We start from the raw sequence: 22,609 nt of genomic DNA, 5'->3' as shown, positions 1-22,609 counted from the left end.
TCATGATGTTAGTTGACTTAATTAGTTGACTTTGTTATTAATTGTGTTCATCATTACAGTATCAGATCTTCATCAGGTTATATAGTGCTGATGTTTATAGTGTTAGGGCTCATTCACACAGAATGTGTTTTTGCTTCTAAAAGAGGCAATGGTTTAGAAATAAAATAATAATAATAATAAAACAGGAATGTTTTATTAGTAGCAACTTTGAAAATAGTGCAGTATAAAGCACAAGCGTGTTCAGCCACAATTACAGAGCGCTTGCAAACTGAAATTTGCATCAGTTGCTCCGCCTCAAAGCTCTTCCGATTGGTCCACTGCTGTGGAACTGACAGTGATGAGCTGTGTGTGAAAGGTAAGTTTTAACTTGAAATGGCATTTAAAAAAATGCTGCACTCCTATGCGCGGTGCTTCAAAAGGCAGAAGAGTAATGGACCAATACATTTATCAAGCGCGTGTGCTGCATCTGCTGTTCGTAATGACTGTCTTTATTATTTCAGCTTCAGGGTTGTCTCCAGGTGGAATAACAGGGATTGTTCTTACTGTTCTTCTGCTGGGAATTACTACTGCTGCTGCTGTATTGTACTACTGCTACAAATTAACAAAAAATCGTAAGTATTACCGCTGACACCATAACAGAATAAAGCTTTACTGTATAATAGTCATGTGGAAATGTATATTATGATCTTTAGTGTCATTATTTAAACTTTTTATCACAACTTTAAAAGTTCCTCTCATTTTAATCATTTCAAAAATGTAAATGTTTTTAAGAAATAACCATTTTAACAGTGTAACAGGAATATTTGTGTTGTTTTTATATTATTATTAATGTTGTTGTTGTTTTGATTTATTATCAGCCTTGAAAGCAATTGGGTATTTATATATTTTTCATCTGTGTACATTTTTTGCAGGCAATAATTGTTATTAGAAATGTAAAATAGAATAGATTTTTAATTATATGCACTAGAAGCATATTTATTTATTACAAAATCAATAAATTAATAGTTTTAGTAATCCAGGATGCTTTAAATTTATCTTAAATCTTTTTATATTTAGGCAAATCTCACTATTTTAAACTGTTTGTTCAAAATACTTTATGGTATACTATTTTATCTTACTTTATCCCTTACCTCATAATAGGTCAATAATAACAACATTTAAATAATTCTTAGACACATATATTACTGCAGTTATTACAGATCATTAATAAAGTTGTGCAGATAAAGAAGTGCTTATTAGAAGCTTTTGAAGAATCAGTTCATTCACTGATAATTCACTCTTTCCTTTTTTTTTTTCTACGTGACGCATAGATGACACTTCAGAGCATATAAAGCAACTGTGTAAGTATTGCATCTGTTCCAGAAAGAACTAAACAAATGACTTTTTTGTGCTACAGTAGAGTTCAAATTATACTGATTTATGGTCCGAATGTAGCCTGCATGTTTTGTGTATAGAAATTATTCATAACACAATCATGTGAAGTTGACTTCTCATTGCAAATGGGAATCTGTAGTTTCTGCTGTACATAAGCTTTAATAAATCTAGATTTCGTTGTGAAAATGTTTGCATGCATATTTCACACACACATTTGTATGTACTTATGATTGAGCCACACAGTTCTGTCATGTTCATCTGTTCATCCACTGATAATCTCCCTTTTCTACACTCTGCTGTGACATGAAGCAAAGATCTCTGTACAACTACAGCAACTGGGTAAGTATTATAATACTTATGTAATATAATATATATATGCAATGGGCTAATATAGAAAATGAGCTTTACAGTGTGACAGTTATTGTAATTAAATGTGTTTTATATTTAATTGTTAATATTTATAATTTAATTTCTGTGTTTCTATGTGCTGCTGTGACATGAAGCAAATCAACCACGTAAGTATTGCAGTTGAAACAGGAAATAGCTTTTTTATTTGAAAATAGAGCTGTCACAGTAATGATACATACATTTACATACATATGCACTGTAAGATATGTTACTACAATTTGAAATAAGCTTTGTCACACTTTACAGTACAGTTACTTTGGTTAATAGTAACTATCATTTGACACATTTTATATGCATTTATTATGCTTTTATATTTTTAATTTTTTGTGGGATAGTCCTTAATGTAAATTAAATGTCTCAACAGAAGAGAACTCCTGAGTTCAGAATAATCAGTTTCTTTTTAGTGTTTTTGATAGAGAGTTTGTCAGTGAAAGTACAACTGATACAGTATAGTTTTTTTATTGTTCAACTATAGTTTATGAACTAATTCTGTTAATTAGATTTTGTATTGTACTGTAAGTAAAATGCTGCATATCTTCTGTTTCTCAGTCCGACCAGGATTTTGTAGCCCACTGATATTTTATTTCGTATTTTAATTGTAAATACATTAATTTAAAACATCTTTATGGTCAAATTAAGTATTCTTAAAGTTAAATTCTTTAATTCTTAAACGATGTCTCTGTAGTATGTATGTGAAGTTTCGATTTTAAAATACCTCACAAATAATTTTGGATAACTCTTTAAAACTGCCCTTTTCAGGCCTTGATCCAAATTGTGTCGTTTTGGTGACTTTCGCTTTAAATTCAAATGAGATTGTGCTCTGTTCAATGCCCATGCGTTATCAAAGGGACGGATTCAAAACAGGACTTTTTTTCTCCATTTTTATGGAGACTCCAGTGTTTGTTTTAGCTTTCTAAAACTCCATATTTATAATCCTCTTAGTTGCTGACATTATCTTAAGCAAGTAAAAACTCTAATGGCAGACGGCTGCTTTTCACTCAGGGCTGTTTAAGCTTATCAGGGAGAGATTGTTACTAATGGGTGGGGCTTTCCCCCTCTGATGACGCGTACAAAGGGAGAATGTCAATCAAAGTTTTAATCAAGTATGATAATGTGTGTATATGTGTGTGTATATATATATATATATATATATATATATATATATATATATATATATATATATATATATATATATATATATATAATTTTTTTTTTTTTTTTTTTTATCTTCAGAGGATGGCTATATTCACACACTGTTGCCACACAACTGTTTAAACCTTTTATAGAAGTGCTCTTAAAACCTATTATGCAAAAATCACAGGAAGAATCACGCTTTCTTAGCATTTCTGATTTGTTGATTCACTAATAATCTTTTCAATTCATCAATTCTCTGTGCTACTGTTACAGATGACCAGATAACAAGAACTAAACAAGAACTCTGTAAGTAATAAAGAAAAATAACATGTTTTATTTGGGCAATTCATATGTAAAATGTTTTTCATTGTTAACATTTATAGATTGTTTTTTGTGTGTGTGTGTTTGACTTGGTAATCATTGATGCGTGTGTGATTTGTCCAGTACGAAGATGCATGATATTAATGTATAGGGTCTGAATCTCAGTCAGCTGTATGTGTAGCATATTGTTTAATTATTAAAACATTGTTCAAACAAAATAAATCAACAGTAATGTCATGATTAACACAAAGCATCTTTAAAATTTGGTTACACAGCATTACTGAAGCTCATGAAGGATCAGTGTTTCTGATGTCTATTCACTGATAATCTCTTCTTTTCTGTGTTTATATGCTGCTGTAACCTGAAGCAAAGATCGCTGAAGAACTAGAGCAAATCTGTGAGTATTACAGCTGATACGGAAACACAAAAAATTTATTTAATTGTGTGTGAAATCTAAAATTACAATGTTTATTTTGCTGGTGCACATTATTATTGTTTAGATGGCCAATTAATTAAGTTAATCAACTAAAAAAAGGTTTGCTTCTTTAATCTTCAGTAAAAATCTGAGCTTTTGCTTCTGTGTTTGGAGTAGCGTCTCTTCTTTGAGGATGTCACTGACGCTTCAGCTACAATATTTTTAGCCACGGCCCCTTTCAGCTAGTTTGCTATGAGAGAATAATGTGTTTAAAGTAAGCCCCGCCCCCAAATCAATATTCTTTTTCTATTGAAAGTACATCAACATGAACATTGAACGTATTACAACTAATACAGCAAAAGATGACAAAACGACTTCATTCTGCTACAGTACAGAAATGTATTCAATTAAAATGTTGTCTTCATATTCTGTATCAACATTTCTTAACACAGGTTCTGCTTGTGACTGATTTAGTAGTTTATAATAATTAGTGTTTGACTGCCTAGTCATGAGCTGCATTAATATAAGTAAAGTTTATTTATAAACTAATTTGGAGAGAATCACGTGCTTATGATTGATCACAGCTAGTCCTGCATCAGCTCACAACTGATTCACCAATCAGATGATCCCTAACTCACTTTAAATAAGTTCTATTATTTCAATAGCTCCATCTTAAAGAATTTCCCCCACCCACCCCTACTCGCCCTCCTTTCTAGATACGCAACATGGCAGCCCAGGGATTAGCACTGTTGCCTCATAGCAAGAATGTCTCTGGGTAAAGTCCCTACATTTCTGTGTGGAGTTTGCTCATTCTCTCCGTTTTCGCATAGGTTTTCCCCGGGTAATCCGGTTTCCTCCCACAGTCCAAAAATCTTGCAATCTAAGAAAATTGAAGATACCAAATTGGCATCATAGTAAAGCTCTTAGCAATTCATATATCTCTTCTTAGCCATCCCTCAGCCATCTGTCATTAGCCAGAAATAAGTTGGGGTAGTATATCAAGATCTACCTGAGCTCAAACTCCTCTCTCGCCCTGCTAACAGGAGGGAGCCCAGGGCTCTCTACCGGGACAGCATGCCAAACAAGCTTTATAATCAATCATCAGCTAAGTGTGAACTCTTGATCTATGGTTTATGTTGTATTCTGCTATAGAAGCTCTCAAAATTAGTGATGGGTCGTTCATGAACGATTCGTTCATTTTGAACGAATCTTCAATATGACTCGGGAACTACGAGTCCTCTCAGGGAGTGATTCGTTCATCCGCGCGTGTGCACATTTGTGCAGGTAGTATCGTTAATTTCAAGTCTTCATCATTGGCAGAAGCCAATCATATACGTTTAGAGCCGGAAAAAGAATTGAACCGCTCACCTCTCAAGTCCTCTATCGGGTCTGAGTCACTACTCGTTCATCACGGGCCAATCATACGCGTTTAGAGCCGGAAAAAGAATTGAACCGCTCATCTCTCGACTCCTCGGGTTTGAGTCATTCTGTCACATAAACAACGAACGATCAAGGCTCCTATCGGCTCAGACTGTGCATTGATTAAGATTATATGTGACTGTCAGTGTAACGTGAATGAACCCCTGACATTTAAAGAGGTGAGCTGAGCAAAGAGACAACATGCCTTCATAGACAAAAGAGCAGGTAAACATTGAATTATTATTTATCCTTCTTATAGTATTCTAGTTATGACATATTTGTCGTGCAGTCAACCTTTTGGGTTAGTTGTAGATGTGTTTGGAAGCAATTCGTAACATTTGAATAATATTTTGGCAAATTGAACCAAATGAACGAAATGACTCAAAAAGATTTGTTCATCTTGATGAACGAGACTCAAAGATCCGAGTCAGTAAAATGATCCGAACTTCCCATCACTACTCAAAGTCCCCTAAATGCTTAAGAGATTTTGCACCAGTGTTTTAAAACTGTTGTCCTGCTGGCTTTTGAGATGTTATTTAGATCTAGACTATGTGATTCAGAGCAGTATTTGTGTTTGTGCTGTTGTATGTGCAGTTGCTTCTTTTATCTAATGCAGGTCATGTAAATTGAAAACTGATAAAAGAAGTAATGAATTTTTGTTGGTTCAAAACTGATGACTTTACCCCCAGAGTAGAAAATTAAAGAATATTTGTAGCTGAAATTGTGGCAAGTTAGCAGCTACTAGCAGTAAAAGCATATAGTTTTTCTATGCATATGCTTTTACTGCTAGTAGCTATCAATATTATAATATTACTGTCTCAGGCAAAATGTTGGAGGTCATTTCTGGTACAGAAAAATAACAGATTTCTAGCAAGTAATTGTGGTACCACCCAAAGCGAACTATGTAAATCATATTATTGGCATTCAAATCCAAAGGGTTTGTTGATAGTAAAGTGATCAGCAACAGAATCATTTTCAGTCTCTCTCACAGTTGTTTTAAATGCAGGTCTCATATAAAACTCACCTCAAAATGAAAAAGAAAAACTCAAGAAAAATTTCACTGGTTCTCATGCATATGTGACCAAACTGGAATGCTTTAAACATGTGTTTGCTGATCAATATTTGTTTGTCAGATGAGGATGCTAATTTGCAAATCTAATCATAATCTTATGTTTCCTCTATTTCTATGTGCTGCTATCCAATGAAGGCAAAGTCTTAAAGAACAGTTGTAAGTACCACCGCTGACACGGCAATGTTCAAATGTGTTGAGCTTCAATGTGCGACGACACACTTCATTCTAGAAATGTCATGGGTATGAAATCTTTTTTTGTTCTACAACACATCAATAAACGAGTACCAATTTTATTGATGATACAATATCCATAACATTGTGTAATTGTTTTTGTGTGTAATTAAACCACATTTCAGAAACACTTATCACCCAAAACGTGCATAAGGTTTCATGAACTGACAAAAAAAATGCATGATAATCAAGCAATGAAGGATCTGAAAAAAAATTTAGTCTAGTTGAACATATTTTATGACATTGTTTTATTTATTTAAATGAGTCAGCGTAATCTGTATGTAAACATCAATTATGTCATGCGATTATGCATTCATCAGCTATTAAATGTGCTAAAAAACATGAAAGCGTGTTGCTTTTGCTTGACTTGCAAAGCAAACCACTTTGGAAATCAGTGGACAGTTAAAATATTTTGTCTTTCTCTGTGCAATTATATAAATAATCATCAGAATCAATGATTTCACAATAAATACCAGAAAACATGGTGATATTTTAGGTCCATATCGCACAACATTATATGAAGGGTTAAATAACTTTTCTGTGTTTGAATTGGGTCAATAATTATTCAAGTGTTCGACTGTGCAGAATTGATTTGCATGCTATTCATCCACTGATAGTTGAATCTGTCAAACTATCCATTTTAAACAACTACATTAAGGTCTTTTTCATTTCTCTATTTCTATGAAAAGCAAGTGCTGGTGAGCGACAGTCATGTAAGTATTAAAACTAATACTCATAAGATTTTCATTTTCATCAACTAATATTAACACATGCTTTACATTAATCACCACTGCAATTACTGTTCACACTCATTACTGAAATTGTTCTTGAGAGATTTGATGAGATTTGAAAAGTGTTTCAGATATTTATCTGTTCATTTACCGATAATCTTCTCTTTTCTGTTTATATGCTGCTGCGACATGAAGTAAATGTCTGCGAGGCAGAGTCACGTAAGTATTAGAACTTTTATTTTGCTACAGAAGAGTTTAAATGAATGTGTTACCTTCCTAAAACCTAGAAATTTCTACAAAGACCACGTTAATGAATTTAAGCAACACAGTCTTTTTGGAAAAGAGACTGTACATTTTTGAGAACTGAGAAATATGTGCTCGCTTGTACATACGACTGCATCTAATTTGTGAAACAAGCACTACAGGCAGTACTGCTAACTGCTTACCGACTCGGTGTGGAACATATTTCTTGTGTGACTGGTTTGCTCAGCAGCTCACTGTGAATGATGCTAGACTTGGGAGGTAGAGTGGAGCAGACCAGGGTTTGAGTCCAATAAAAGACTGTTCCAGAAAACTGGAAAAAAAAAACCCCAAAAAAGGACACGTAAGGGTCATTGTAGAAGCACGCGGCTGTGATTTCTGTTCTCTTCTAGTTTGCTTTTGATGAAGGATGGTGAGATTTGCAGTAACATACACAGCGTCCTCTGGTGGATTTACTAGAAACGTGCCCAGTAATGTATTTGAGATTAGCTGCGTCCCAAATGCCACACTATACACTATGCACTCATGCACTATGTACTTATGCACTTACACACTCAACAGGATAGTATATGTATGTAGTGTCGTCCCAAATGGCACACTAATGGTTTTTTACTAAGTGGAAATTCAAACCGTTTCCCTGATGACGTTTGACGGTCGCCAAATCAGTGAAATAAACGACCGAATTATCAAATAATACCTACCGTGAGTATTGCCGCATTCACCATCGAGAGGCGCTATAATCACTCTCGTACGAGAATTTTGCTTTCACCATCTAAAATAAATAAAGTTATCCAACATGTGCGTCCGATAGCTCCGCCCCTTCCGCTATGTAAGCAAACCTGCGGTCGTTGAGTGCGTGAAGTGTCCATCATTCCACACTTCATTTTACCGGCTGAATGAGTGCATCATCCGGGTAATTAAAGTGCACTTATTATTTTTAGAGTTTTCAGTGTGAACGCACTACTTGCACTATTTATACTACAAAATGGCGTAGAATAGTGCATAAGTATGCGATTTGGGACGCAGCTATTGTCAAAAATGTATTCGGCACCCTCTAGTGGATTTGTGAAAACAAAAACTGCAAGAAAACGTAGTCCAGGGTACATATCTGTGGTAGTCCTGGGCACATGTTTCCAATGAGCCTGGCTTATGTTTAATGGCCATTTTTGTGTATTTGCAGTTAAAAATGTTGTCCTTTAATTCAGTGCATTTTAGGAAAGGGCATTATTTTACTCTAAAATACACAATCTACCTTACTTTACTCTGTTAAACAGCGATTGGAAAATATTTAAAAAACAATTCATTTCACAGGAGGTCTAATCCTTTTTCTATATACATAAATGTGGTGAAATATTCAATTACGGTTGGGATTAGCCTGTGTTTATTTTTCCCAAAATGAACTCTGGTGTTCACAAATCACACAATTGATCTGATGGCAACTTTTTGCGTTTCTCTGTTTCTGTTGTGTGTGCTGCTGTCATGAAATCAGAGATGGTAGAACCTGCCAGTCCAAACCCTCAGAACGAAGATGGTGTAGAAACTGACAGGATGCTCGTCAGAAAACCCAACTGAAGTTCAACAAGAACATGAAAAAAGTGGAAAGAGTTGTACAAGGTAAACAGTTGTCTTTCAATTAAATATTTTTGATATAGACGGGACTAGGGCTGCACGATTCTAGCTAAATTGACAATCACGATTTTCTCTCAATTCTTTAAATGTAAAATAAAGGTTAATAAGAGTAGGCTATTATTATTGTTATTCTCAAACATATGATAAAACAATAATAATAATAATAATAATAATAATAATAATAGGCCTTTGTATACACTTGGAATGGTGGACGTGAACAGACCTTAAATTTGCCCTGATTATTAATTCACACTAAATTAATGACATCAGAATACAACTATTCATAATTCTGAAGTTAATTATTATTATGTTTGAGATGTGTGCCTGTCATTTGTCATTGACTAGGTTTACGTTTACATTACGTCAATAATTCGATTTTAATGCGATTAAGATAATACTCTGATTGTAAACAGAGATTTTTGATTAATTTACACAGATTAATGTCATAATCGAACTAAAGAGAAATCGAATTAAGACGTGTGGAGTATGCCGATTTTAGTCGCATTATTAAATGGCATTACAGACATGTAAACACCTTAATCGAACTATTACCGTCATGTAAGGCTTTTCGCTGCGTTTTGCGACAGGATAGTCCACACACACACACACACACACACACACATACACACATGCACACACGACTGTTTGACACTCTTTGCACCTACCGAGTCAGTGCAAACCGCAGACACCTGCACCTGAAATGCTGAGCTTTTTTTTCTGCCATTCAGCATGTGGTGTGAACTTCCATTAAAACAACTCTTCCAGCAGATCATAGTTGCATCCAATATCTTGTTTGTCTTAGCTTAATAGCATGATTATGCTGGAGGTTAGAACTTGTATAATTGCCCAATAAACATATCTCTGGATTCAATGGAATATGGATTCAATGGATCCAAAACACTTTTACTTTAGGACACAGCCATGTAGAATGCAAAAATGTACCTTCTTCTATACCACATCTCCAACGCATCACGTGAGTCCTTTATTTCTATTTTTCAATTTAGTTTATCTGAACTCCGTTTTGGATAAAATTATAATACCGATGCTGTAGAAAATTAATAAAACACCTACAAAAGCTTAATGCTTTTCTCATATTAAACCAAAGGCTTTTATCTTTATGGGTAGTTCCTGAAGACACTGCGAGTTTTATTCAAAGATATTAGATGTTCACAGACAAATCTATGTCACAATTTGATTAGGTGTACTTTTGATTTACTTACTTAAATTGATCAAACTTAATCTAACTTAAGGTTATAAATGTTATTTATTCGTACAATGTACTGATAATATCACAAAATGACTAATCAAAATCGTTTTTATATCATTTATCAGCTGAGCCAAACAAATGCATCTCTAAACTAGATATATTTACATGTTTTACATTTTAGTATTTACATATTTTACTATTAACAACAATATAGTGGAGTATTATAACAGTATATTTAACAGTATTTTGATAACAAGTCAACAATGGTTTTGATTTCTTTCACTCATAGCACTTCTCAGGACTCCACAAAGCAAATGACTGAATCAACAACTACAGAGAGGTACTGTTGAACTGAGCTGGATAAAGAGCGTGAGAAAGAGGGCAAGAGTCCACTTTAACTGGACACATCCATCAGTGACATCTTCAACATCAGAGCTCCAGCTATACCTAAACATACAATATGTGCCTGCTTTCTGTGTTTTCAGAATATTTCTGGTGAAATTGAGTGATCTTGAGATGAGGTCAGGCATGTGAAAAAAGTACTCAATTTATTATTTAGCTGAATATTTTCAGACAGAAAAATTATAGCATTAAAGTAAAATGAGATAAGATCCTTACACTACAATCATACACGAGAAAAACTACATATACATTTTTTTTCACCTCATTTAGGAAAAACACTAAGAAACTTTACATTTTTCCTATTTATTTATTGCTAAGACATTATTTACTTTTGTGTTCACTTCGGTTTTAAAGTGGTCTGGTTATGGTACACTAACACTTGCATTTTTTGGATTAAAAACTTATGTTCCCCAAATGTCCCCCCATTTTTGGCCAGAGAATGACTAGATATGAGAGTCAAAGACCAGAAACACTATTCAGATTATGACTAAAGAGAATACAGTCGAATACTAATTTTATTATCTATCCAGCTTCTCTGCAGCTTAGATTTTTTTTTTTTGTCAACAAATATTGATAAGACATGTATACAATACATATGATTACATATTGTGTATGTGCTTAACTCTTGAGCAATGGCCAGGCTGACATACAGAAGCTAAAAAAGCAAAGTGGACGTTTCAAAATATTATTTAATTTAAGTAACATTTGTATACATGACAGAAATCATAGTTTTTGTTATTATAGACAGCTCACTAAGTGTTCAATAACTAAACAATATGGTTTGTTTGTGTTATCAAACTTAGCAAGCTGTCTATTAGTTATGAAACATTTTTTTCTGTCATGTTTGCAAACCTTACTTTCATTAAATCTTTTATTTTGAAAGTTTTACTGACAGTATTCCACTGAATGGCCGCCATCTTGTGGTGAGACGCAGAAATACATTTTGGCGCGCAAACTCTGTGTATTTTTGACATTTTCTAGCTGTTAAGTGTGTGTTGTGGGATTGATTGACTCCACCTTGTAACGTCTACTACAGCCTGTGAGTATAATTGTTCATTCTATAACATTTAAATGCAGGTTTCAAGAGCAGAATCCTTTATATGTGTGCTGTTGCTGTATATCACTATCTGTAAATGCATAAATAGCTGGGCCTTTTTATGGTTTTATAGATTATCTGTTTTGTTTTGTTTTTTAATAATTTTTACCCGTGTTCCCACATTAAAGCACTACTCTAGTAATCTGCAATAAAGCACTACTCTAGTACACTACAAAAAAGCACCCCACCGTCTCCAAAGATTATTTTGTTGTTATTGCTGAATGTTTAAAATGTTTTTTAAATAAATGTTAAAGAAGATGGATGGTGTGTATTTTATTTATTGAAATATGCATAATTATTACAAAAAAATCTATTGTCTGTATTGACAACTCAAGAAAAAAAGACAGCATACTCAATGCATTTGTGGCCAGTTCCCCTATTTTCATTTATTAAATAGCCCATAATTAAACCAATTCGAAATAGTTCAATAATTTCAACAACTTTTTTTTACTAGAATGTCTAGACAGATGTGTTGCCTGTTGAAATAGTATTTAAGATAATATTTCAAACATCACTTATTCATCAAGTTAAATAAACTTTAAAAGAAAAGTTCACCCTAAAAGGAAACATGTCATCATTTACTTTGATTGCATTAAGCTCTAAGTATTTAATTTCTTTAATATTTTAAAATGAAACTATATTATTTGAAATATAACACTAGTTTTTGAGTCATCAATGTGGCAATAATTGTGGTTTAATTACTCATGTAAAATTTCAGTCATCACAACCACTTGTTCCCACAGCCAAGTTGGCCTACAGAAGTAACACCAATGACAAAACTTTTTCAAAAAAACTAAATGACAAATATTTTTTAAAAATCATTAATTTGTGTATTCATAAAGTCAAAATTGATTAATGTGGTCCAAGTTTAAATGTTATTTTGAGGCATTTTGATTTACCAAAAGAGGTTTTGTACAAAAATCCTTGATGTTTACATTTTCATTTTTGTTTGCTAATGCTTTTAATTTATCGAACTACACATTATTGACATCATAATGCAATGAAATTTAAATTTATATGATTTACATCAAAATAAGTCTGTTTGCTATGACCTGACGGATTAGACTTAACTCTGCCGTAGTGCATCATCACTTGGAATGCACAATAATATATATATATATATATATATATATATATATATATATATATATATATATATATATATATATATATATATATATATATATATATATATATATATATAGTCGGCTTTTCAAAACAATTTGGCTATTGTCAAAAATGCTCTGATCTTTGTCTGACTCTTAACTTATAAATTTGACATCTTGATCACAAAAACGGAGTGTTTACTTACCTCACAGTCTACTGAGACCTTTAATGTGTGGAATTGTGACGAGGTTATTAGATAATTTTTTTGGCTTCCTTTGCTGATAATGCTCAAAGTCTGTAAGAGCGCTCCAATAAAAGAGCATTTAAACTGTGTTTCTATATTAAGCCGCAAGAGGGAGCCAAATCACTTTCATCTACATCAGAAGAGCCATATATTTCCACATTTTGCTCTACATTAAATTCAAAGCATGCAAAACAAAAAGTATCAGAGATTGGTAAAATATAGCATATTTGAATCATTTCAATTGTATGTTTATATGCGTTTAACTACACATTTAAATATGAATGGCCTACAAAGAAGGATGATATCTTATGTTCCAGTGTATTTATAACATCTACAAGCAGAGCCTGGAAGAGTTTCGATACACTGTGATGAACCACTAGAAAAAATACACGCATTAAGAACATTCAGAACGTTTAAATAAGTATGATGAATGTATTGTTAGTGTAAAATGTTACAGGGAGGAGACCATTCATGACTCCATCTCAGGAAACACTGAGGATTTCAGTCTCCTTCACTAACGATAAAAACTAAAGACATTTAATCAGAGTTCAACGAGGAAAGTTAGCTTAATCTATTCTGTTGATCAAATATGCTACAGATCACTGACAAATATACTGAAGTTCACACAAGAGGTTTTACTGTCAATAAAGGTTAGCTATTATTCAAAATTAAAAAAAAAAAAACAGTATTATACTGTGATATGCAGTGGTGTAAAGTAACTGATTACAAATACTCCAATTACTGTAATTGAGTAGTTTTCTCTGAAATGTTAATTTTCTAAGTAGTTTTATAAATGTGTATTTTTACTTTCCCTTGAGTACATTTTTAGTGCTGTATCGGTACTTTTACTCTCACTACTTTCCTTCAAGCTGCAGTCACTACTTTATTTATTATCAATAGGGATTGGCTGAGTTGTCTTTTGATTCCTGTCCAATCAAATCACACAAAGAAGGTAAATCGCATCATGATGAACTGCCTCAAGACATGGGTGATTTATAATTGAAGCAAACTGTTTGGAAGCATTAAAAGGTGTGTCCAAGATGATGTACAAAATCTTTATACGCATTGATCTAGAGACTGTTTAGATGTTAACGATGAGAAGATGATGGATGTTTAATGCATGATGACCGAAACAGCCTTAAACCCAAGCAGGCACAAGATTTTAACATGATGTTAGATTGACGTTGTACTCTAACGTCACGGGGAGGCTGCGTTTGTTTGGAAATAAAAATCGGGTTTACGTCAATGTCCAAAGTCCAACCTAAAACCAACTAAATATAAATGTCTAATGATGTAACAGCTTGACGTTGTGTGGATGTTACCACTATGACGTCTGTCAGACGTTGGATTTTGGTTGCCATACCTGACAAATAAATGTCAGTGTTTGAAGTCAATATGAGGTTGGTTTAAGATGTTGGCTTAACGTTTGATTTTGGTCACTTTTTAACAACCTAAAAATGACCAAATATCACTGTCGTTTGACATCATTATTATCAAAATAATGTTGTCTTTAGACACTGGCTGGCTAGAGATTGAATTTTGGTCACCTGACATCACAACCTAAATCTAACCTAATATTAACGTCTTCTGACTTTGTGTGCCTGCTGGGCAATAACTAGATGCACTACAGAATGTTACGTTTACACACATCCACAAATTACATGTAAATGCATCAGCTTTTAACAGCATAATACCCACTACTCACTGCTCTTGAGTACTTTTAAAAGCTCTACATTTTACTCCTACTTCTACTTGCTTTTTAAGCAAGTTATAGTACTTTTACTTAAGTATGGTTTTTCAGTACTTTTTCCACCACTGGTGATATGACGATATTAACTTTTTAGGCCTACACTGTAAAATAACTATGTTCTATCTTCCGCCACTAGTTGGCGCTTTAGCAGTGAGTTTTGTATAGATACAGTATGCTGAGTTAAAATGACATAATCTGAATAAACATGATTATGGCATATGTACATATATATAGGCAGGGCAAGTTTATTTATATAGCACATTTCATACACAGTGGTAATTCAAAGTGCCTTACATAAACAAGAATAAAAAAGACAAATAATAAAAATTATTAAAAACAGATTAAGATGTGTTAAAACAGGTTATAAAAGAATTAAAATAGAAAAGAAAAACACAATAGTGCGATCTGTCGGACGTAGCATAGTTCTCATTAGTTCTCATTCAGTAAAGGCACAGCTAAACAGATGTGTTTTTAGTCTTGATTTGAATGATAATGTTGGAGCACATCTGGTCATTTCTGGAAGCTGATTCCAGCAACGGGGGGTGCAGTAACTAAAGGCCGATTCACCCTGCTTTGACTGAACTCTTGGAATATCTAGTTTATATGAACCTAAAGATCTGAGTGGTCTGTTGGGTTTGTATTCAGTCAGCATATCTGTAATATATTGAGGTCCTAGGCTATTTAGTGATTTATAGACAAGTAATAATACTTTAAACTTTATTCTGAATGTAACTGGGAGCCAGTGTAAAGACCTGAGGACAGGTGTGATGTGCTCTGATTTCCTGGTTCTGGTCAGAATCCTGGCCGCAGCGTTCTGGATGAGCTGTAACTGTCTGACTGTCTTTTTGGGAAGGCCAGTGAGGAGGCCGTTAGTAATCCACCCTGCTGCTGATGAAAGCATGAACAAGTTTCTCTAAATCTTCACTGGAAACAAAGCATCTGATTCTTGCAAAGTTTTTGAGATGATAGTATGCTGATTTACTGACTGCTTTGACATGACTACTGAAACTCAGATCTGACTCCAGAGTCACACCAAGATTCTTGACCTTATTTTTTGTTGTTGTATATGTATATGTATAAAATAAAATAAAAAATAATAAAACCTGATTTAAAAAATATGTTGTATATCTCCAAAGTCTTGTTTTTTGAGGTCATTAGAAATGCATTGTTTGTAGATTATTAAATTAAGGTAAAATTACTGAATCTACAGGTTATAAATGTGCCTCTACCATCATAATGGTATATTTGTATAAAATCACCCATGATGATCAGCTCTTTTAGTTAATCACTCAATAACAATAATGATCACAATAATCACGCCAGAAACCAACATAGAAATCAACAACAATCATGCAGAGACATATTGATTCATCAGATACACTTCTTTTCATTCTACACAGATCTTCATAATTTTTTAAGAGCAGTGCTGTTTCAGATGAAAATTAATAGGCCTGTATGATCTTCTATAATAAAAATAATAATAATAATAATAATTAAATAAAAAAAAAACTAAAAATATATTTATAATATGGACATTTTTCAATAAGGTATTTCTAAATGTCGCTGTCCAGTGCTAAAAACAAATTTTTCACAGCACTGGTCAGTTTCTACTCTTGTTTTCACACTTTATATTTCTTACCTATTTGCATGCAGAATACCAGAAATAGCTGCAGCTCTTTTAACTATTTTAGCTTCTCAGTCAGTTTCAGTTTAATCCTAAACTGATGTCCATTTCTTTTAAGCACATCAAACCACAATATAATTATAGTTAAAATGTCTCCACACTAATAGTTCTTGTATTGCATCTTCAGTTTATTGATCACACTGCAAAAATGGTTTTCTTACTGAGAGTTTTTGTCTCGTTTCTAGTCCAAATATCTACAAATTCTTAAATCAAGAAGCATTTTCCAGACAAGCAAAACATATTGTCTTGTTTTAAGAAATAATATGCCAAAATGAAGTGAGTTTTTCCTCAAATCAAGCTAAATAATCTGCCAATGGGGCAAGCAAAATAATCTTGCTTTTCGATTTGTGATAAGATTATTTCTACTCATACTTTTCAAGTTCATACTTTTTGGTTGGCCGAAACTTCTAAAAATCCTTTCTTTGTATTGGTCTTAAACAAAATTCCAGTTTTTCGAGATACTGAATTTGGGGTTTCTATTAGTTGTCATGGCTGCACAGTGGTGCAGTGAGTAGTAAGTTCAGCTCTCCCTGTGTTGGCGTGGGTTTCCTCCGGGTACTCTGGTTTCCCCCACAAGTCCAAAGACATGTAGTACAGGTGAATTGGGTAGGCTAAATTGTCTGTAGTGTATTTGTGTGAATGAGTGTGTATGGATGTTTCCCAGTAATGGGTTGCAGCTGGAAAGGCATCCACTGCATAAAACATATGCTGGATAAGTTGGCGGTTCATTCTACTACGGCGACCCCAGATTAGTAAAGGGACTAAGCCAAAAAGAAAATGAACTAATATTTATTAGTTGTCATCAAAATAAAAAGAAATAAACACTTGAAATATATGAGTCTGAGTGGAATGAATGTACACATTATACAAGTTTCACTTTTTAAATGGGATTAGTGAAATAAATCAACTTTTTGAAGATGTTGTAAATATATTATCATTAATTATTATATAGTACAACTGAATATTAAGAAGATATGAGTTTTATCGAGTATTATTAAAAATAAACTTTCCACTGCACAGGTCCATTTCTGCTTTGGTTTTCACACTTTATTTCTTACACACCTGTTTACATCCATAAAAAAGAAGTATCTTTAGCTCTTTTGACACTTAGCTCTGCTAAAACTGTGCTGAGATCTGGACTCTAGAAATAGTTTACTGTTATATTTAAAGCTGAAACATTTATAGCAGATGCTGCAAGTCCCGTTGGTTATGAGTTGAAGCATCCATTGTTTTGTTGACCTTTTAATAATGTTCTTTAAGTCATTCGTGAACAATGTTTACAACGAGAAAGGGTAAATCAGTGGTTCCCAACCTTTTTTTGGCCTGAGACCTTTTCCTCTGGAAAATATTGTGAGGCCCCCCTCCACATTTAATGATATTGTCGCTCATATAAGTTTGCAGTAATTATGACAAAACATGTTGTTTTCAAACAAACTGTATGTTTATTACAATATCTAGATATGTTTATGCACAAATAATAGCCTAATGTTAAATTTAAAGCAAAACATCAGTTGGCCATTTGTAACTGAATAACGTAAGCCTTTGACCTGACCTTTGACTTGGCCCTATTTGAAATTCAATAACAATAACTGTTTGTAGGTTGATAGGCGACCATCAACCAATTTCTCAGAGGATGACAAGCTGACAAAACATTGCTGTTGCTCTGATACAAGTTTTACTTATGGAGAAAAGTACAAAGCACTGCAGTGTTTGGGTGTTCTGTGTTTGTGTGAGAAAATTTGTCTTACCGAAATGTGAATATTCCATACAAGCTGAAGCTGTCATTCTTGTTATGTGATTTACGGTGCGCTCCTCTCGAAGGATTTATTGGCACGGCACGGCATGATGTTGTGCGTGTAAGCCGTGCACCTCCATTGGAAACCACAAACTTGTGCAAACTCTAGAAATACATGATATGCAAATTACACCTAAAAGGCTGCCGTCATTTTTGATCTCCAGCAGTTGATCTTCTTGCACAGACATGGTGCATTCACCTGATTTTTTTTGATGCATTTCTTGGCAGTTTGTGGGTCATTTACTGGGCACCCTTAGCAAAGACACTTTCCAAAGATGTCTGTTTCTTACTCATTTTGCTGCTAGTGGGTTAAAGTTGGGTGCTCAAGTGACCTAGATGTAACTGTGAGATTACATCATTATTCAAAATAAAAGACTTTTCAAAATAAAAGATCATTCAGACTCAGATAATAAATAAAACAAACATAATTAAAGATTGTTTTTGCAGCTTGGTACCAACCGCTCCAAGGACCAGTGGTTAAGGACCACTGAGCTAGGGGATCAAAAAAGGACTAACATTTACACGGGGCGTCAGCGTCAACGCTTCCCATTCACCGACGCTTCCCATTCAGTGACGTCAAGTATTGCCAAACTGCATTGTGGATCCGTCGGCAATACTTCAGAGGCGTTGCTCACTGCAGAAGTTGGGACTTGCTCAATTTTTCAAGCGCCGACAGAAGCGTCAGCCAATCAGAAAGCTGTATGCAAATACACCAGCTAGACAGTGGCCTATTGCTAACTGAATTTCATTGGCTGATGCTTCTATGACAATCGCTTCAGCCCCAACTTCAGACATGCCTTCAGTCAAGCATAGACGCTGAAGCCCCATGTGAATGGGGCGTAAGGCAACATGATCATTCTGCTAAGAAATGTTTTAAATATGACGCCACCCCCCACAGAGATCGTTGAGGCCTCCTTGTGAGCCCTCTGTTGGGAACCGCTAGAGATTATCCTAAAAGAGTAAACTTCTATCAGGAAATATCACTGTCATAAAGGGCTCATATCCAATTTGCATCCAGATGAATTGAGGGGTTCCCATTGTTTCTCAAGTCATGTTTAAGAGATGAATGCACATGAACACCACCACAGAGACATTATCATGAGTAGGGAAACTGAATTGTTTTATTCAGTTTTCGAGGTGAAAGTGTGCAGAGAATTTAAAACTAAATTAAAGACACATCTCTTGCATCAGCATACACATACAACACAAATGCTTTTAAAATCCAAATCCTCGAAAGGATTGTTAGGGTCCATTAGGGGCGCCTGGAACACTTCCCAAAAGACATAATTTGAACGGCACCTAAGCTTATGCTAGTTTGTTTTTTCATTATTTCAAGATCTCCAAAATCTGAGACTAGGCCGTTTCCCGAGCAGATGCTGTGGCAGTCATGGAGGAATGGAAAGCATTAAACTAATTCCTGAAAAAAAACCCAGTGACAGACAAATCTCCGCGTTGATTCCATGGGCCAGTCTGAATCCTGGTGACCCACTCACACCTGCAGCTTCTTCACGATAGACACCCGGCATTCTTTAACCTTTGGTGCCTAGACTGCAGCTCTGCACAAGAAGTTTGGTCAGAGAAGAAATGGTCTTGCCCAACTGAGCCTGGTTTCTTATAAGGGTTTTTCCTTCACTTTCGCCAATTGATGAAGTTGTCGCCACTGGCTTGCTTGGATTGGGACTTGTGAAGCTGCTCATCGATGGAATTGCTCTTTAGTGTTTGGACTTTCTGTCATGTCCTTGGTTTGATCATCTGGGCTACTTGATGTTGTGGTGTTTGTATTGTCTATGTGTCTTTCCTTAGCACATTTTGTTTTGTTTTGATCACTCGACACATGCCTTCAGGTAACTTTCTACCTCCACGCCATCCTCCCATTTACGTTTTATTATTCTATTAAGCTAATGTCACTCACCTTTCTCATTGATTCCTCTCTCTATTTAATCCTTCCCCGATCGTTTTCCTGTGTCAGACCATTGTTTTGCTTTCCTGTGTGCTCAACGATCTCCTGGTCTTGTCCAGTCTGCTTTTTTCCCATGAGTCCTGTCAAATCTGACTTCCAATCAGTTTTTGTGTTCTTGATTGTACTCTTCTCTGCTACCAGGCCTGCTCCCGTTTTGTACTGCTGCTTGCCTGCTTCTCCTCCTCGCTTCAGCAAGCCATCTTCCTGTTCTCACCTGCATGAAGCGCTCACTCTTCTTTACAGGTGTCTTGGCCTAGGATATGGCATTCTTCGGTCTCACCCCCTGTCAGGTGTTATTGTAATTAGACCTTTATGAGAAGACTTCCTCTATGGAGAAGTTTTTGTTCCTTGGCTTTTGTGTTTTTTAACACTTTTTTGTTCTAATTTTTGCCGTTTCTCCTCTTTTTATTTGAACTTTAGTCTTCTTGGATTGTTTCCTCTACGGAGAGTTTGTTTTGCTGAAGTTTTTGTCTGGAGTTTTTTTTTTTTTTCTCAATCTACTAAGTGCTACTGAGCGTCTATTAGTTTTTTTTTTTTTCTCTTTGGAGCAGTTTTTGTTCTAGGGTCAGGGTTTGGGGTTTTGTTCTAGGAACCTTTTTGAAAATATTTTATTTTTTTCCCTCTGAGACTGCTCTTTTGCTATAGTGCAAATAAATTGTGAGAGACCTGAAATTGTGTCTGTTCTGTTTTCCTTGACCATCCCTGACAAAATGATCTGACCAAGATGGGCACAGCAGGTCAGATCTGTGGTGGTTCAACAGCGAGTCCTGCTTGCTCAGCATGAGATCAGACTTTTCATCACCACCAGACAAGTAGAGTTTCTGGCTAATCTGGCTAAGAGCCTGTGACTGGGAAACTTCTGTCTGGGAGTCCAGAGCTCCATGTTGTGTCTCCTTTGATGTGCTTCGGTAGGAGATGATAAGGTTTTTTGACAGGTCTGCCATGGTACAGGAGGCTGCAGACCAGCTAGCATGACTTTGTCAAAGATAGCACTCAGTCACTGAATATGCGATCCAGTTCAAGACTCAGCCTCGTGCGACTGGAATGAGGCAGCTTGCTAGGCGATCTTACGTTCTGGTTTGGAAGAGGACATCCAGAATGACCTTGCAACCCATGACTTGCCCCATGACTTTTCATGACCTCATCAACATGGCACCTTGCATCAACGTTTGTCTTTGCCTCCAATATCTCCATAGGCTGACTCATTCCTCAGTCAGGATGGATGACCCTGGTTCACTCTCTGCCTCTGCCTCTCTGTCCACCTTACGTTTTAGGAGAAGCAACAACAACTGGCTTGGGGTCTATGCCTTTATTGTGGCAAGCCTGGACATTTTGCGGCAGCCAAATGGAGAAGTTTGTGTTCCTTAGCTTTTTTTTTTTTTTAAACACCTTTTTCGTTGCCTTTCATCTTTATATAAGAAACTTTATTCTTCTAGGACTGTTCCCTCTAGGAAGAGTTTGTGTTGCTGAAGTTTTTTCTCTGGAGTTTTTTATTTTTTATTTTCCCCTTGACCAGACCTTGACACTTTCAGCAGTGAAAGTTAAACCACACAGAACTAAACTAAACTGAACTTAACTCTGAATACTGGACTGACAGTATAAATTTTTCTAGAACTTTTATGTTAAGCAGATTTAAAACAGTCTACATTGTAAAAGCACTATAGAAATAAAGATGGATTTAAAGATGGATTGAATTGCTGATAAGAAACTTGGCAACTACAATGGTATATTAGGTAGCAACATTGCCAGCTTTTTACACCATGGATGCGCATAAATTTCTAGTAATTTAATGGGATTGAGTCAAGTATTCCGGTATACAGTTCTTACAGCTAATGACACCATACAGATGTTTGTTTATATGTGATTTTTGACTGTACATAATCCGCTGACGAGGTCAGACCAACCACTTCTTGGATTTTGCACATGTTGAAATCATGGTAAAGAGTTTTATGAGAATTTACAGAAAAAAAATAAATAAATAAATAAATATATATATATATATATATATATATATATATATATATATATATATATATATATATATATATATATACATATATATATATATATATATATATATATATATATATATATATATATATATATATATATATATATATATATATATATATCCCTATTAACCACTTTGATGAGTGCCTTTAAATCAATAAACCAGGCAAATATAACAGAATCCTGACATGCTCTTATTAGGTTCTCAGTACATTTAAGGCAGATTTGAGGTTGCTTTATAGAAACCCAGAAATGACACATAAGTCTAATGAATACCTAATGTAATGTAATGTAATTTGGCTTTTATTTGATTATTACATAAGTTAGATGCACATCTCAGATCTTCAATATTGATTAAA

The 22,609-nt window shown here is 34.6% G+C and overlaps 1 protein-coding gene across 20 annotated transcripts in view; it reads left to right on the top strand.

The window, feature by feature from the left end:
- Nucleotides 1-11,958, top strand: part of LOC100334619 (uncharacterized) — a 29,706-nt gene extending 17,748 nt beyond the window's left edge. For 8 of the 20 annotated variants that reach the window (XR_015521524.1, XR_015521529.1, XR_015521526.1 and 5 more), the window contains 10 exons: nt 501-611; nt 1,311-1,340; nt 1,684-1,717; nt 3,190-3,222; nt 3,605-3,634; nt 6,279-6,299; nt 7,064-7,087; nt 7,301-7,324; nt 8,856-8,980; nt 10,492-11,958. Coding sequence is in view for 1 of the 20 variants with exons in the window: in XM_087303626.1 (XP_087159752.1) it covers nt 501-611; nt 1,311-1,340; nt 1,684-1,713; nt 1,878-1,889; nt 3,190-3,222; nt 3,605-3,634; nt 6,279-6,299; nt 7,064-7,087; nt 7,301-7,324; nt 8,856-8,938 (398 nt within the window). In the remaining 19 variants the exon portion in view is untranslated. Of the gene's footprint in view, nt 1-500; nt 612-1,310; nt 1,396-1,683; nt 1,718-1,877; nt 1,890-3,189; nt 3,223-3,604; nt 3,635-6,278; nt 6,384-7,063; nt 7,088-7,300; nt 7,325-8,855; nt 8,981-10,491 lie in introns of all 20 variants that reach the window. The other 12 variants (XR_015521533.1, XR_015521531.1, XR_015521520.1 and 9 more) reach the window with 5 other exon arrangements.
- The last annotated feature ends 10,651 nt before the right edge of the window (nt 11,959-22,609 follow it).

The sequence above is a fragment of the Danio rerio genome, chromosome 22 (genome assembly GCF_052040795.2).
Source record: "Danio rerio strain M-AB ecotype USA chromosome 22, GRCz13ab, whole genome shotgun sequence".
Taxonomy (NCBI): Eukaryota; Metazoa; Chordata; class Actinopteri; order Cypriniformes; family Danionidae; genus Danio; species Danio rerio.
This window is presented reverse-complemented; position numbering and strand designations above follow the sequence as displayed.